Raw genomic sequence first — 13,779 nt, forward strand, 5'->3', positions numbered from 1 at the left:
CCTGCACCAGGGGAGGGCTCAGCTCCCCGTGTCCCATCCCGAGTGCCCCCAGCCCGGTGGCTCTGCCGCAGCAGGGACAGGAGGGGGTGTCCCAGGCACTCCCAGGTGTGGCTCCCTCTCCTGGCACAGCACCTGAGCGAGGGGTTCTTCTCCTTGGCCTTGGGCTGCATGGCCTGCTTGGGGGACTGGCCCACGGTGAAGGCGAAGGTGCCGCGCACGTGCTGGGGGTAGCGCAGCTTGTGCAGGTGCTTCCGGAAGATCTCGGCGCTCTCTGAGGCCACCTCCTCGTCAAAGGCGATCTTCAGCAGCTGGGGGACACAGCCAGGGGGTGACAGAGGGGTCAGGGTGGGGGACAGCCCTTCCCATGGATGGGGGCACAGCCTGAATCTGCCCAGGAGCACCACAGGCACAGGCTGGCCTGAGGCTGCCCTGCCTCTGCATTCCCTTTCCCCATCTCATTCTCCTTCCCTTTCCCCTGTCCCATTCCCTTTCACTGCATTCCCCTTCCCCTGTCCCATTCCCTTTCACTGCATTCCCCTTCCCCTGTCCCATTCCCTTTCCCCAAGTCCCTTTCCTTTTCCTCTGTCCCATTCCCTTTCCCCTGTCCCATTCCCTTTCCTCTGTCCCATTCCCTTTCCCCTGTCCCATTCCCTTTCCCCTGCTCCATTCCCATTCCCTTTCCCCAGTCTCATTTCCTTTCACTGCATTCCCTTTCTCCATCTCATTCTCCTTCCCTTTCCCCTGTCCCATTCCCTTTCACTGCATTCCCCTTCCCCTGTCCCATTCCCTCTCACTTCATTCCCTTTCCCCTGTCCCATTCCCTTTCCCTTTCCTCTGTCCCATTCCCTTTCCCCTGTCCCTTTCCCTTTACTCTGTCCCATTCCCTTTCCTCTGTCCCATTCCCTTTCCCCTGCTCCATTCCCTTTCCCCTGCTCCATTCCCTTTCCCCAGCCCCAATCCCTTTCCCCTGTCCCATTCCCTTTCCCTTTCCCCTGTCCCATTCCCCTTCCCCACTCCCATTCCCGTTCCCTTTCCCCAGTCCCGTTACCCCTCCCCTGCCCCATTCCCTTCCTTCCTGGGGTCTCCCAGTGCTGTTCCTGGGGTCTCCCAGTGCTGTTCCTGGGTCTCCCAGTGCTGTTCCTGGGGTCTCCCAGTGCTGTTCCTGGCTGTCCCAGTGCTGTTCCCGGGTCTCCCAGTGCTGTTCCTGGGATCTCCCAGTGCCCAGCAGGTTTGGGGTCTCTCTCCCAGCCCCGGGTCCCACCTGGAAGGTGCAGGAGCGCAGCTGCAATCCCTCCTGGATGAACTGATCCGCCTGGGCCTGGACAGTGATCTTCTTCTCTTTGGTCAGCGAGGCGATGGGGAAGGACCGGATCACCACCTGCTCCCCGACTGGCACGGGACAGAACGGGACAGGAACGGGACAGGAACGGCTCAGAGCCTGGGCCAGGCCACCCCAGGCCACTCCTGGGGTGTGTCCTACCACAGCCACCAGAAATAACCAACCCCCTGCTCACCAGGGATCAGCAACCCTGATCTCAGGGATCCCTGACCAATCCCTGATCCCTCAGGGATCCTTGATCAGTCCCCTGACCCCCAGGATCCCTGGCCAGCCCCTGCTCCTTCTGGGATCACCAGCACTGATCCCCAGGGATGCCTGACCATCCTCCTGACCCCCATGGATCCCTGACCAGCCCCTGACCCCTCAGGGATCACAAACCCTGACCCCCAGGGATCCCTTACCATCCTCCTGACCCCTAAGGGATCCCTGACCAGCCCCCTGACCCCTCAGGGATCACAAACCCTGACCCCCAGGGATCCCTGACCAGCCCCTGACCCCTCAGGGATCACAAACCCTGACCCCCAGGGATCCCTTACCATCCTCCTGACCCCCATGGATCCCTGACCAGCCCCTGACCCCTCAGGGATCACAAACCCTGACCCCCAGGGATCCCTTACCATCCTCCTGACCCCTAAGGGATCCCTGACCAGCCCCCTGACCCCTCAGGGATCACAAACCCTGACCCCCAGGGATCCCTGACCAGCCCCTGACCCCTCAGGGATCACAAACCCTGACCCCCAGGGATCCCTTACCATCCTCCTGACCCCCAGGGATCCCTGACCAGCCCCCTGACCCCCAGGGATCACCAACCCTGATTTCTGGGGATCCCTGACCATCCTCCTGACCCCCAGGATCACTGACTAACCCCTGACCCCTCAGGGACCCCTGACCAACCCCTGATGCCCAGGGATCCCTGAGCAGTCCCCTGACCCCCAGGATCCCTCACCAGCCCCCTGAGCCCTCAGGGATCACAAACCCTGACCCCCATGGATCACTGACCAGCCCCTGCTCCCCCATGGACCCCTGACCAGTCCCCTGACCCCTCAGGGATCCCTGACCAGCCCCCTGACCCCTCAGGGATCACCAACCCTGATCCCCAGGGATCACTGACCAGCCCCCTGACCCCCAGAATCCCTCACCACCCCCCTGACCCCCAGGATCACTCCTCCTCAAGGCTCCCCACTCATCCCCGTGCTCCCCAGGGATCCCCTACCCAGCCTCCCCCGTTCCCCAGGCCGCAGCCCCTCACCCAGGGGGTCGGTGGGGGTTCCCTTGAAGATGATCCTGTAGGTGGTGAGGAACACAGCCCCCTCAGCAGGGAGCAGGGGGGGCCCCCCGACGCTGCCCCCGGCCGCCTCCTCGCGCCCGTCCGGCATCAGGTACACGCGCAGCCCCTCCATCACACACTCCTCCCCCAGCAGCAGGCTGGGCCGCAGCAGCTTGGGCTGGGGGGACAAAGGGGGGCTCAGGCCGTGGGGAGGGGCTCCCAGCCCGGCCCCCAGCCCAGCAGGGGGGTCCCTACCTTCTGGATGGGGGGCAGCCTCTTGCTCTCCCTGTGCACGGCGTCCAGCGTCTCGATGTGCATCTGCACAATGTCTGTGGGGCAGGGGTGAGTCCTGGCCTGCCCCAATCCCACCTGGCCTGCCCCAATCCCACCTGCCCTGCCCCAAACCCACCTGTCCCTGCCTCAATCCACCTGTCCCTGCCCCAAATCCCACCTGTCCTGCCTGAATCCCACCTGTCCCTGCCCCAATCCCACCTGTCCCTGCCTCAATCCCCCTGTCCTGCCCCAATCCCACCTGGCCTGCCCCAATCCCATCTGTCCCTGCCTAAATCCCACCTGGCCTGCCTGAATCCCACCTGTCCTGCCCCAATCCCACCTGTCCCTGCCCCAATCCCACCCTGTCCCTGCCTCAATCCCCCTGGCATGCCTGAATCCCACCTGTCCCTGCCTGAATCCCACCTGTCCTGCCTGAATCCTATCTGTCCCTGCCTGAATCCCACCTGTCCTGCCCCAATCCCACCTGTCCTGCCCCAATCCCCCTGTCCTGCCCCAATCCCATCTGTCCCTGCCCCAATCCCACCTGGTCTGCCCCAATACCACCCTGTCCCTGCCTCAATCCACCTGTCCCTGCCCCAATCCCACCTGTCCCTTCCTCAATCCCACCTGTTCTGTCCCAATCTCACCTGTCCCTGCCCCAATCCCACCTGTCCCTTCCCCAATCCCACCTGTCCTGTCCCAATCCCACCTGTCCCTGCCCCAATACCACCCTGTCCCTGCCTCAATCCACCTGTCCTGCTTGAATCCCACCTGTCCCTGCCTGAATCCCACCTGTCCTGCCCCAATCCCATCTGTCCCTGCCCCAATCCCACCTGTCCCTGCCCCAATCCCACCTGTCCCTGCCTGAATCCCACCTGTCCTGCCCCAATCCCACCTGTCCCTGCCCGAATCCCACATGTCTTGCCCCAAATCCCACCTGTCCCTGCCCCAATCCTACCTGTCCTGCCCCAGATCCCACCTGTCCTGCCCCAATCCCACCTGGCCTGCCCCAATCCTACCTGTCCTGCCCCAATCCCACCTGTCCCTTCCTAAATCCCACCTGCCCTGCCCCAACCCCACCTGCCCTCTCCCTGTGCTCCCTGCCCCCCGTGTCCCCGGTGTCCTCACCCGGGATCATGACGTGCAGCCCCTTGAGGTGCTCGTTGGTGACGCCGCTCTCGGTGCACACCTTGTCCACGAAGCGGTTGATGAACCTCACCACCGAGTTGGCCACGTCCGAGCTCTCGGCGTCCTCGAAGCCGCTCTCGGTGTCGTAGCTCTCGGCCACGCTGCCCGCGATGCTGCCCGAGGGAAAGGGGCAGGGCTCAGTCAGGGGAGGGCCAGAGCCGGGCAGGGACAGACCCGGGACAGCCCAGGCAGGGACAGACCCGGGCAGGGCCAGACCCGGGCAGGGACAGAGTCGGGCAGGGACAGACCCGGGACAGCCCAGGACAGCTCGGGCAGGGCTCAGCCAGGGCAGAGTCAGACCCGGGCAGGGCTCAGCCAGGACAGACTCGGGCAGGGACAGCCCGGGCAGGGACAGCCCAGGGACAGCCCGGGCAGGGACAGACCCGGGACAGCCCAGGACAGGGACAGCCTAGGACAGCCCGGGCAGGGACAGACCCGGGCAGGGACAGACCCGGGACAGCCCAGGACAGCTCGGGCAGGGACAGACCCGGGACAGCCCAGGACAGCCCGGGCAGGGACAGACCCGGGCAGGGACAGACCCGGGACAGCCCAGGACAGCTCGGGCAGGGCTCAGCCAGGGCAGCTCGGGCAGGGACAGCCCAGGCAGGGACAGACCCGGGTAGGGACAGCCCTGGGCAGGGACCACTCCCTACATGGACCTGACAAAAATCCAGGAGAGCTCCCACTCCTGATAAAAACCCAGGAGAGCTCCCACTTGTGACAGAAACCCAGGAAAGCTCTTGCACTTGGAAAAAGGCAGGAGAATTCCCACTCCTTACAGGAACACAGGTGAGTTCCTATTCCTGATGTGATTCCAGGAGAATTCTCACTCCTCATAGGAACACAGGTGAGTTCCTACTCCTGATGTGACACCAAGAGAGTTCCCACTCCTCACAGGAACACAGGTGAGTTCCTACTCCTCATATGATATCAGGAGAGCTCCCATTCCTGATAGGAACACAGGAGAGTTCCTACTCCTGATATGGTACCAGGAGAATTCTCACTCCTCATAGGAACACAGGTGAGTTCCTATTCCTGATATGATCCCAACAGAGTTCCCACTCCTCACAGGAACACAGGTGAGTTCCTACTCCTGATGTGATACAGGAGAGTTCCCACTCCTAACAGAGACCCTGAGAAGCTCCCACTCCTGACTCCAGATTGTTCCCACTCCTGACAGGAGTCTGAGACTGCTCCCACTCCTGACTCCAGACTGTTCCCACTCCTGACTCCAGACTGCTCCCACTCCTGACTCCAGACTGCTCCCACTCCTGACAGGAGTCTGAGACTGTTCCCACTCCTGACAGGGAGACTGTTCCCACTCCTGACAGGAGTCTGAGACTGTTCCCACTCCTGACAGAAGTCCGAGACTGCTCCCACTCCTGACAGGAGTCTGAGACTGTTCCCACTCCTGACAGAAGTCCGAGACTGCTCCCACTCCTGACAGGAGTCTGAGACTGTTCCCACTCCTGACAGGGAGACTGTTCCCACTCCTGACAGAAGTCCGAGACTGTTCCCACTCCTGACAGGGAGACTGTTCCCACTCCTGACTCCAGACTGTTCCCACTCCTGACTCCAGACTGTTCCCACTCCTGACTCCAGACTGTTCCCACTCCTGACAGGAGTCTGAGACTGTTCCCACTCCTGACTCCAGACTGCTCCCACTCCTGACAGGAGTCTGAGACTGTTCCCACTCCTGACTCCAGACTGTTCCCACTCCTGACAGGAGTCCCAGACTGTTCCCACTCCTGACAGGAGTCTGACACTGTTCCCACTCCTGACTCCAGACTGTTCCCACTCCTGACTCCAGACTGTTCCCACTCCTGACAGGAGTCCCAGACTGCTCCCACTCCCAGACACCCCCTGGGCACCACAATCCTGACACAACCCTAGAACCTAGCACAGCTGGGACTGGGAAGAACCCTTAGAATCCCCTGGTCCCACCCCCACAGCGAGCAGGGACCCCTCTCTGTGCAGAGCCCAGTGTCCCAGCCAGTGTCCCAGGTGTCACCTGTTGGTGACGAAGCTGTTGCTGACGCTCTCGACGTCGCCCAGGCCGGAGCTGCGCAGCAGGCGGTTCTTGCTGGTGTCCAGGGGCAGCAGCAGGTAGCTCATCCTGTTGGCGTAGTGGATGGCCTGGCTGAACACCGTGCTCTCCTCCTTCTGGATCAGCTCCTGCTGCTTCTCCCTGCTCATGGTGGGCCACAGGCGCAGCTGCTCCGACGCGATCTCCAGCGCCGACTTGGCCTCCTGGGGCTCCTCTGTGCTCTCCTGGAGCAGGGCAAGGGGACTGGGGTGGGTGCATGGACAGACCCAGGGGATCCCCCAGGACTGGGGTGCAGCTCCTCAGCCTCATCTCAGCAGGAACGGGATTCCCAGAGCAACTGTGGCTGCCCTGGATCCCAGGCTGGACACTGGACTGGGAGCTGGGGCAGTGGGAGGTGTCCAACCATGGCAGGGCTGGCACTGGAGGGGCTCTGAGGTCCCTTCCCACCCATTCCATGATTGTGTAGCCCTGTCCTGCCCCAGCCCTTAGGGAGAGCCCTGCTGTCCACCCTCCCACCTGCTCGGTGTGGTTCTCCTCGGTGCTGTCCAGGTACAGGGCCCGGATGTGGTTCTGCACGTCGCAGTAGAACATGGCCTCCCAGAACTGGATGTTGGTCCACACCACGTGCTCCTGCACGCAGCTGTAGGCAAACTGGGTGATGCCAGGGCTCAGTTTCTGTGCAAGGAGATAGAGAAGGTCCATGTAAACCCAGGCTCTGTGTTTAACTGAGCTCTGCACTCAGTATCCCTGCTCCTCCAGCTGGCCACTGGGAAAGCCCCAGGCAGGCAGGAGGGATGTCTGCACCAGAGCTCCTCCAGCATTCCCTGAAAATTCCCTTGCTCAGAGCCCACCCAGAGGCTCATCCCAGCCCAGCCTGATCATGGCACTCGAGAGCAAACCCCTGCCCACAGCTGCTCCTGCACCCTGGGGCCAGTCTGGGCAGGATGGAAGCTCTGTGCAGGAGCTGCAGGCTGACAGTTCCTGAGGGGACACCTGCCTGCAGCCTCAGGGGGATGCTGAGGGGGACACTGGGCTGGGGACACTGCGGTCACTCACCCTGCAGAAGGCGGTGACCAGTGGCAGCAGGGCGGCAGCGATGCCGTGCTCATCCATGGCCGTGCAGTCCTGGGCAAGGACAGAGCAGGGGTGACATGGGGACAACCCAAAGCCACCCCTGCTGTGCCCCACAGCACAAGGACCCCCCAGCCCTGCCCAGCCCTACCTGGAGGCAGCAGTTCATCATGCGAATGACAAAGTCGAACTGCTGGTGGTCCAGCACGGCGCGGTTCTGCTGCACGTGCAGGTGCAGCTCCTGGGTCAGGCAGTGCCGGGCGGCCCGGCCCTTCATGGCACGCAGCACAGCTGGGAACAGCTGGGGAATAACGGGATTGGGGGCTGGGATGGGGCCTGCACAGCACACAGCTCCTGGGGCTGCCAGTGCCGGGCAGCCCGGCCCTTCATGGCACACAGCACAGCTGGGAACAGCTGGGGGATAATGGGATTGGGGGGGTGGAATGGGGCCTGCACAGCACACAGCTCCTGGGTCTGCTCTGGGATGGGGCCTGCACAGCACACAGCTCCTGGGGCTGGCAGTGCCGGGCGGCCCGGCCCTTCATGGCACGCAGCACAGCTGGGAACAGCTGGGGAATAATGGGATTGGGGGCTGGGATGGGGCCTGCACAGCACACAGCTCCTGGGGCTGCTCTGGGATGGGGCCTGCACAGCACACAGCTCCAGGGTCTGCTCTGCTGCCATGGGATGTGGTCAGATGTGGAGAAAAATCAGGGTGAAAGTCCAGGTGTGGCCAGCTGGACACAGGCAGGGAGGAAAGGAGGAGTCCAGGGGCACTGGGTTGGAACAGCAGAGGTGATGGTGTGGAGCCACCAGCCAAAACCCCAGCAACACCAGGAGAGAGACACATCATGGGCCAGCAGTGGCCACTGGGGGAGAGTGGTGGGACTTGATGGTCCCAGAGGGATTCCCAATCCAAACGGCTCCGTGGTCCCATTACTGAGGTGGGAGAGGGCTCTGCTCCCAGGGAACAGGGACAGCACCAGAAGGAGCACAAGTTGTGCCAGGGCAGGCAGGTTGGACAGCAGGGAAATTTTCCATTCAGGAAAGGGTGGTCAGGCCTTGGCAGGGGCTGCCCAGGGAGCTCTGGAGTCCGCATCCCTGCAGGGATTTCAAATCCTGGATGTGGCATTTGGGGACAGGGTCAGTGCTGGGGACGGTTGGACTCGATGGGCTCAGAGGGATTTTCCAACCTCAGTAATGGGACCAAGCCAACCAGCAGGACCTGGACACGGGCAGGGAACACCCCCTCCATCCCCAGAGGACACTGACCCCCCCAGCCCAGCCTCCCCTCACCTTTTTGGCCTCCAGCATCTTGTTCTCGAAGACGTAGGAGATGCAGTTCCTGACCACCTCCAGGCGCCGCGCGCTGTTGGCCAGGGCGTTCCCATTGCGCTCCAGGATGGCGGCTGGGAACAGACCCCGGTCACCTGGGGGGTGTGGGGACGGGGGGGCTGGGGACATGGGGGGTGGGGACATGGGAGACATGGGGCGTGGGGGATATGGGGCACTGGGGACATGGGGTGTGGGGGACATGGGGTATGGGGACATGGGGGACATGGGGCACTGGAGACAGGGGGTGCTGAGGACGTGGGGGACATGGGGGGTGGGGGATATGGGGCATGGGGACATGGGGCACAGGGGACATGGGGGACATGGGGGGCTGGGGACATGGGGGACATGAGGACACTGGGGACATGGGGCACTGGGAGACATGGGACAGGGGGCACTGGGGACATGGGACATGGCCAGGTGCTGGGGACATGGGACATGGGGCACTGGGGACATGGAGCACTGGGAGATATGGGGCACTGGGAGATATGGGACATGGGGTGTGGGGATATGGGGCACTGGGGACATGGGGTGCTGGACACATGGGGGACATGGGGTGCTGGGGACATGGGGTGCTAGGGACATGGGGGCCTGGGGACATGGGGTATGGGGACATGGGGTATGGGGAACATGGGGCGTGGGGACATGGGGCGTGGGGACATGGGGCGTGGGGACATGGGGCACTGGGGAACATGGGGCGTGGGGGATATGGGGGACATGGGACACTGGGGAACATGGGTTGTGGGGAACATGGGTTGTGGGGAACATGGGACACTGGGGACATGGGGTGTAGGGGACATGGGGCACTGGGGAACATGGGGCACCCCTGTCCAAGGGACCATGGCACCTTCATGGGAGCCCCAAGTGAGCTGAGGAGCCCAAGGGGGTCGGACCTGCTGTTTCTCCACATTGTACCCCAGTGGTGTGACCCAGGACGGGGTCCCCAGTGCCCCACACACCCATGGGGGTCCCCAGGGCACTGTGCCCCATGTCCCCTGTGCCCCACACACCCATGGGGGTCCCCAGGGCACTATGCCCCATGTCCCCTGTGCCCCACACACCCATGGGGATCCTTAGGGCACTGTGCACCCCCAAAGCCCCCCAAAGCAGGGTCCCCAGTGCCCCACACACCCATGGGGCCCCGAGGGCACTGTGCCCCATGTCCCCAGTGCCCCACACACCCATGGGGGGTCTCGAGGGCACTGTGCCCCCCACAGCCCCCCAGGACAGGGTCCCCAGTGCCCCACACACCGATGGGGGGTCCCGAGGGCACCATGCACTTCTTCTCAGCCTTGACGGCGGGCGGGGCCGTCTGCAGCTTGGCCGTGGCCTGGTCGATGATCCACTGCACCGTGCCCTCGTCCAGGTGAGGGAAGGGCTTCTGGTGCAGCCTCAGGTGGCAGCCCTCGGTGGGCTTCTGCACCTTGTGCATGGCCACGGCAGGGTACGGGTTCTCCTGCACAGGGACGGGTCCTGCTCAGCCCTCAGGGCACCTGGCCCCTCCTGGGACAGGAACCCCCAGCCCCAGCTCTGCTCCCAGCCCCCAGCCCCAATCTGCATCCCCCAGGATCTGCTGTCCCTAGCCCCAATCTGCATCCCCCAGGATCTGCTGTCCCTAGCCCCAATCTGCATCCCCCAGGATCTGCTGCTCCCAGCCCCAATCTGCATCCCCCAGGATCTGCTGTCCCTAGCCCCAATCTGCATCCCCCAGGATCTGCTGCTCCCAGCCCCAATCTGCATCCCCCCAGGATCTGCTGCCCCCAGCCCCAATCTGTCCCCAGCCCCAATCTGCATCCCCCAGGATCTGCTGCCCCCAGCCCCATGAGCCAAGTGCCACCAGGAGCTCCGTGCCAGCCCGTCCAGGCTCCTGCCTTTAGGTGCCACTGGAAACCTCAGGCTGGGCCAGGGGAGGCTCAGGGTGGCATCAGCACGGATTTCCCCATGGAAAGGGTGCTCAGGGATTGGAACTGCCCAGTGCCCATCCCTGGAGGTGGCACTGAGTGCTCTGTGCATCAGGCACAGCTGGGAATGGATGAGCCTGGAGGTCTTTTCCAACCTTGGTGACTCTGGGATTCTGGGATCCTATAAAACCAGGGAATCCCACTGCCAGGAGCTCTGAGAACGTGCCTGACCACACACAACAGTGCCAGGAGGGACAGGAGCCATCACCATGGGGACAGAGTGACCAGGCCTCCACCCCAGGCTCCCCCAGTACATCCCCCTCCTGCCTGGGAGGCTCCAGCACTCACATTCTTGTAGAGTTTCTCTGCCAGCTCCTTGATGTGCCTCAGGATTTTCTGTTTGTTCCCCTCCTCTGCCTTCATGCGCTTCACCTCGTAGGCCACGAGCTGGGGAGGACAGGGGTGACAGGGACAGCTCCAGAGCCCTCCCAGAGCCGGGATGAGGGAAGGGGGAGCTGCCCCTCCCAGAGCCAGGATGAGGGAAGGGGGAGCTGCCCCGAGGCAGAGCTGGGGAATGAGGGAAGGGGGAGCTGCCCCTCCCAAAGCCGGGATGGGGAAAGGAGGAGCTGCCCCTCCCAAACCCAGGATGAAGAAGGCAGAGCTGCCCCTCCCAGAGCCGGGATTGGGGGAATGAAGGCAGAGCTGCCCCTCCCAAACCCGGGATTAGGGGAAGGTAGAGCTGCCCCTCCCAAAGCCGGGATTGGGGAATGAAGGCAGAGCTGCCCCTCTCAAACCCGGGATTGGGGAATGCAGAGCTGCCCCTCTCAAAGCCGGGATGGGGGAATGAAGGCAGAGCTGCCCCTCCCAAACCCGGGATTGGGGGAATGAAGGCAGAGCTGCCCCTCCCAAAGCCGGGATGGGGGAATGAAGGCAGAGCTGTCCCTCCCAAACCCGGGATTGGGGGAATGAAGGCAGAGCTGCCCCTCTCAAAGCCGGGATGGGGGAATGAAGGCAGAGCTGCCCCTCCCAAAGCCGGGATGGGGGAATGAAGGCAGAGCTGCCCCTCCCAGAGCCGGGATTGGGGGAATGAAGGCAGAGCTGCCTCTCCCAAACCCGGGATTGGGGAAGGCAGAGCTGCCCCTCCCAAACCCGGGATTAGGGGAAAGCAGAGCTGCCCCTCTCAAACCCGGGATGGGGGAATGAAGGCAGAGCTGCCTCTCTCAAAGCCGGGATGGGGGAATGAAGGCAGAGCTGCCCCTCCCAAACCCGGGATGGGGAATGCAGAGCTGCCCCAGGCCTCACCTCGTCGAAGAGGTCGATGGGGCGGTAGGGAGCCCCGCGCTCGGTGACAAAGCCAGCGAAGGCCATCCCCTCCAGCACCTTGGTGAGGAAATCGTCCTCAGTGAGCCCCCGCTGGCCCAGGAACGCCGCCTGCAAAGGGAGCCACAGCGCCATCAGCAGGGTGGGGACAGCCAGCCATGGGCAGAGGGAGGGATGGGTGGCACTGGGACGGTGCCACCTCCTGCCCTGTGCCACCTGGGTGTAGGGACAGGGCTGGCATGGAAAGCTGAGCCTCGGGCACACGGCAGCAGGACAAGGTGCAAGGGAAGGGCTCTGGGTCACCTCGGCATGCAGAGGCAGGGCACAGGAATACAGGGACACACAGACACAGGGACACAGGGGGAGAGGGACACAAGGGCACAGGAATATAAGGACACAGGGACACGGGCAGAGGACACAGGGACATAGGGGTGCAAGGGGAAGGGGACACAAGGGCACAGAAATACAGGGACACAGGGACATGGGGGGAAAGGGACAGAGGACATGGGGATACAGGGGCAGAAGGACATGGGGACACAGAGACAGCAATACAGGACACAGGAGCAGAGGAATACAGGCACAGAAGGATACAGGGGCACGGGGACACAGGGACACAAGGTCAGAGGTTCTCAGGGACACAGGGACTCTGGGACATGGGGACAGAGTGTCAGAGGGACTCTGGGACATAGGGGTACAGGGATGCAGGGACAGAGGGACTCCAGGACACAGGGACACAGGGACTCAGGGACACAAGGCCAGAGGGACTCCAGGACACAGGGACACAGGAGCAGAGGAATACAGGGACAGAAGGATACAGGGGCACGGGGACACAGGGACTCTGGGACACGGGGATACAGTGTCAGAAGGACTCTGGGATATAGGGGCACAGGGATGCAGGGACAGAGGGACATGGGGACTCAGGGATAGAGGGACACAGGGACACAAGGCCAGAGGGACTCCAGGACACAGACACACAAGAAAACAAGGCCAGAGGGACTCCAGGACACAGGGACACAGGAAAACAAGGCCAGAGGTAGTCAGGAACACAAGGTCAGAGTGACACAGGAACACAGGAATGCAAGAACACAGGGACACGGGGATGCAGGAACATGGACTCAGGGACACAGGAACAAGGCCAGAGGCACTCAGGGACACAGGAACAAGGCCAGAGGCACTCAGGGACACAGAGCCAGAGGACTGCAGGTGGTTCCCTCAGCAGTGCCAAGATCTCCAGAAGGAGCTCCAGGCCTGGGCTCCCTCCCTGCTGAGCCTGCAGCAGCACCCGAACGCGCCGGGGCACAAGCAGGGAACTGCCCTGGGACACCCCAAGGACAAACACGGGATGCAGCTGGGCCTGGCAGGGATCTCAGCAGGTCACTGCTGGGAATCAGGGGGCGTTTCCTGCAGCCTCCCTCACCTTGTGGAAGCGGATGACGGGCTCGGGGTGGATGCGGATGATGTGCAGGCACCAGCGGTAGCCCTGCAGCAGCTGAGCAAACAGGCGCAGGAACACAGCCCGGATCTCCTTGTCCTGCAGCAGGGAAACACAGCCTGGCTAGTGGGGCACAGGGCATGGGGCAGGGCAGCAACATCCCCCCAGCATGGGATCAACCCAGAGAGTGTGGCTGAGATTCCAGGGAAAGGGGACATGGCAGCTGGGGCTCACTGCTCTGATCCCTGCAGCTGCACTGGGAGCAGAGGTAGCTCTGCAGCTCTGGGAATGCTGGAAGGCAAAACATTCCCTGTCTGCTCCAGCCCAGCTGGGAACCCAGAGACCACAGCACTGCAGGATCCAGCCAGGGCTTGGATGGACACAGGGCTGGCATGGGATGGCCCTGGGGAACAGCCCCTCACCTGCCCTGGTGTGCCTGGGGAACAGCCCCACACCTGCCCTGGGGAACAGCCCCTCACCTGCCCCAGGTGTGCCTGGGGAACAGCCCCTCACCTGCCCTGGGGTGCCTGGGGAACAGCCCCACACCTGCCCTGGGGAACAGCCCCTCACCTGCCCTGGGTATCCCTGGGGAACAGCCCCACACCTGCC

General features: G+C 63.1%; 1 protein-coding gene across 2 annotated transcripts in view; it reads right to left on the reverse strand.

The window, feature by feature from the left end:
* SBF1 (SET binding factor 1) overlaps nucleotides 1–13,779 on the reverse strand; it is a 75,829-nt gene that overhangs the window by 15,317 nt on the left and 46,733 nt on the right. For both annotated transcript variants that reach the window (XM_033058025.1, XM_033058024.1), the window contains 14 exons: nucleotides 13,156–13,269; nucleotides 11,721–11,849; nucleotides 10,767–10,865; nucleotides 9,769–9,973; nucleotides 8,482–8,594; nucleotides 7,337–7,486; nucleotides 7,171–7,239; nucleotides 6,631–6,789; nucleotides 6,079–6,338; nucleotides 4,008–4,180; nucleotides 2,862–2,935; nucleotides 2,589–2,784; nucleotides 1,262–1,389; nucleotides 133–308 (listed from right to left, as the gene is read on the reverse strand). In XM_033058025.1, the coding sequence (XP_032913916.1) occupies nucleotides 133–308; nucleotides 1,262–1,389; nucleotides 2,589–2,784; nucleotides 2,862–2,935; nucleotides 4,008–4,180; nucleotides 6,079–6,338; nucleotides 6,631–6,789; nucleotides 7,171–7,239; nucleotides 7,337–7,486; nucleotides 8,482–8,594; nucleotides 9,769–9,973; nucleotides 10,767–10,865; nucleotides 11,721–11,849; nucleotides 13,156–13,269 (2,045 nt within the window). The remainder of the gene's footprint in view (nucleotides 1–132; nucleotides 309–1,261; nucleotides 1,390–2,588; nucleotides 2,785–2,861; nucleotides 2,936–4,007; nucleotides 4,181–6,078; nucleotides 6,339–6,630; nucleotides 6,790–7,170; nucleotides 7,240–7,336; nucleotides 7,487–8,481; nucleotides 8,595–9,768; nucleotides 9,974–10,766; nucleotides 10,866–11,720; nucleotides 11,850–13,155; nucleotides 13,270–13,779) is intronic.

The sequence above is a fragment of the Catharus ustulatus genome, chromosome 4, assembly GCF_009819885.2.
Source record: "Catharus ustulatus isolate bCatUst1 chromosome 4, bCatUst1.pri.v2, whole genome shotgun sequence".
NCBI lineage: Eukaryota > Metazoa > Chordata > Aves > Passeriformes > Turdidae > Catharus > Catharus ustulatus.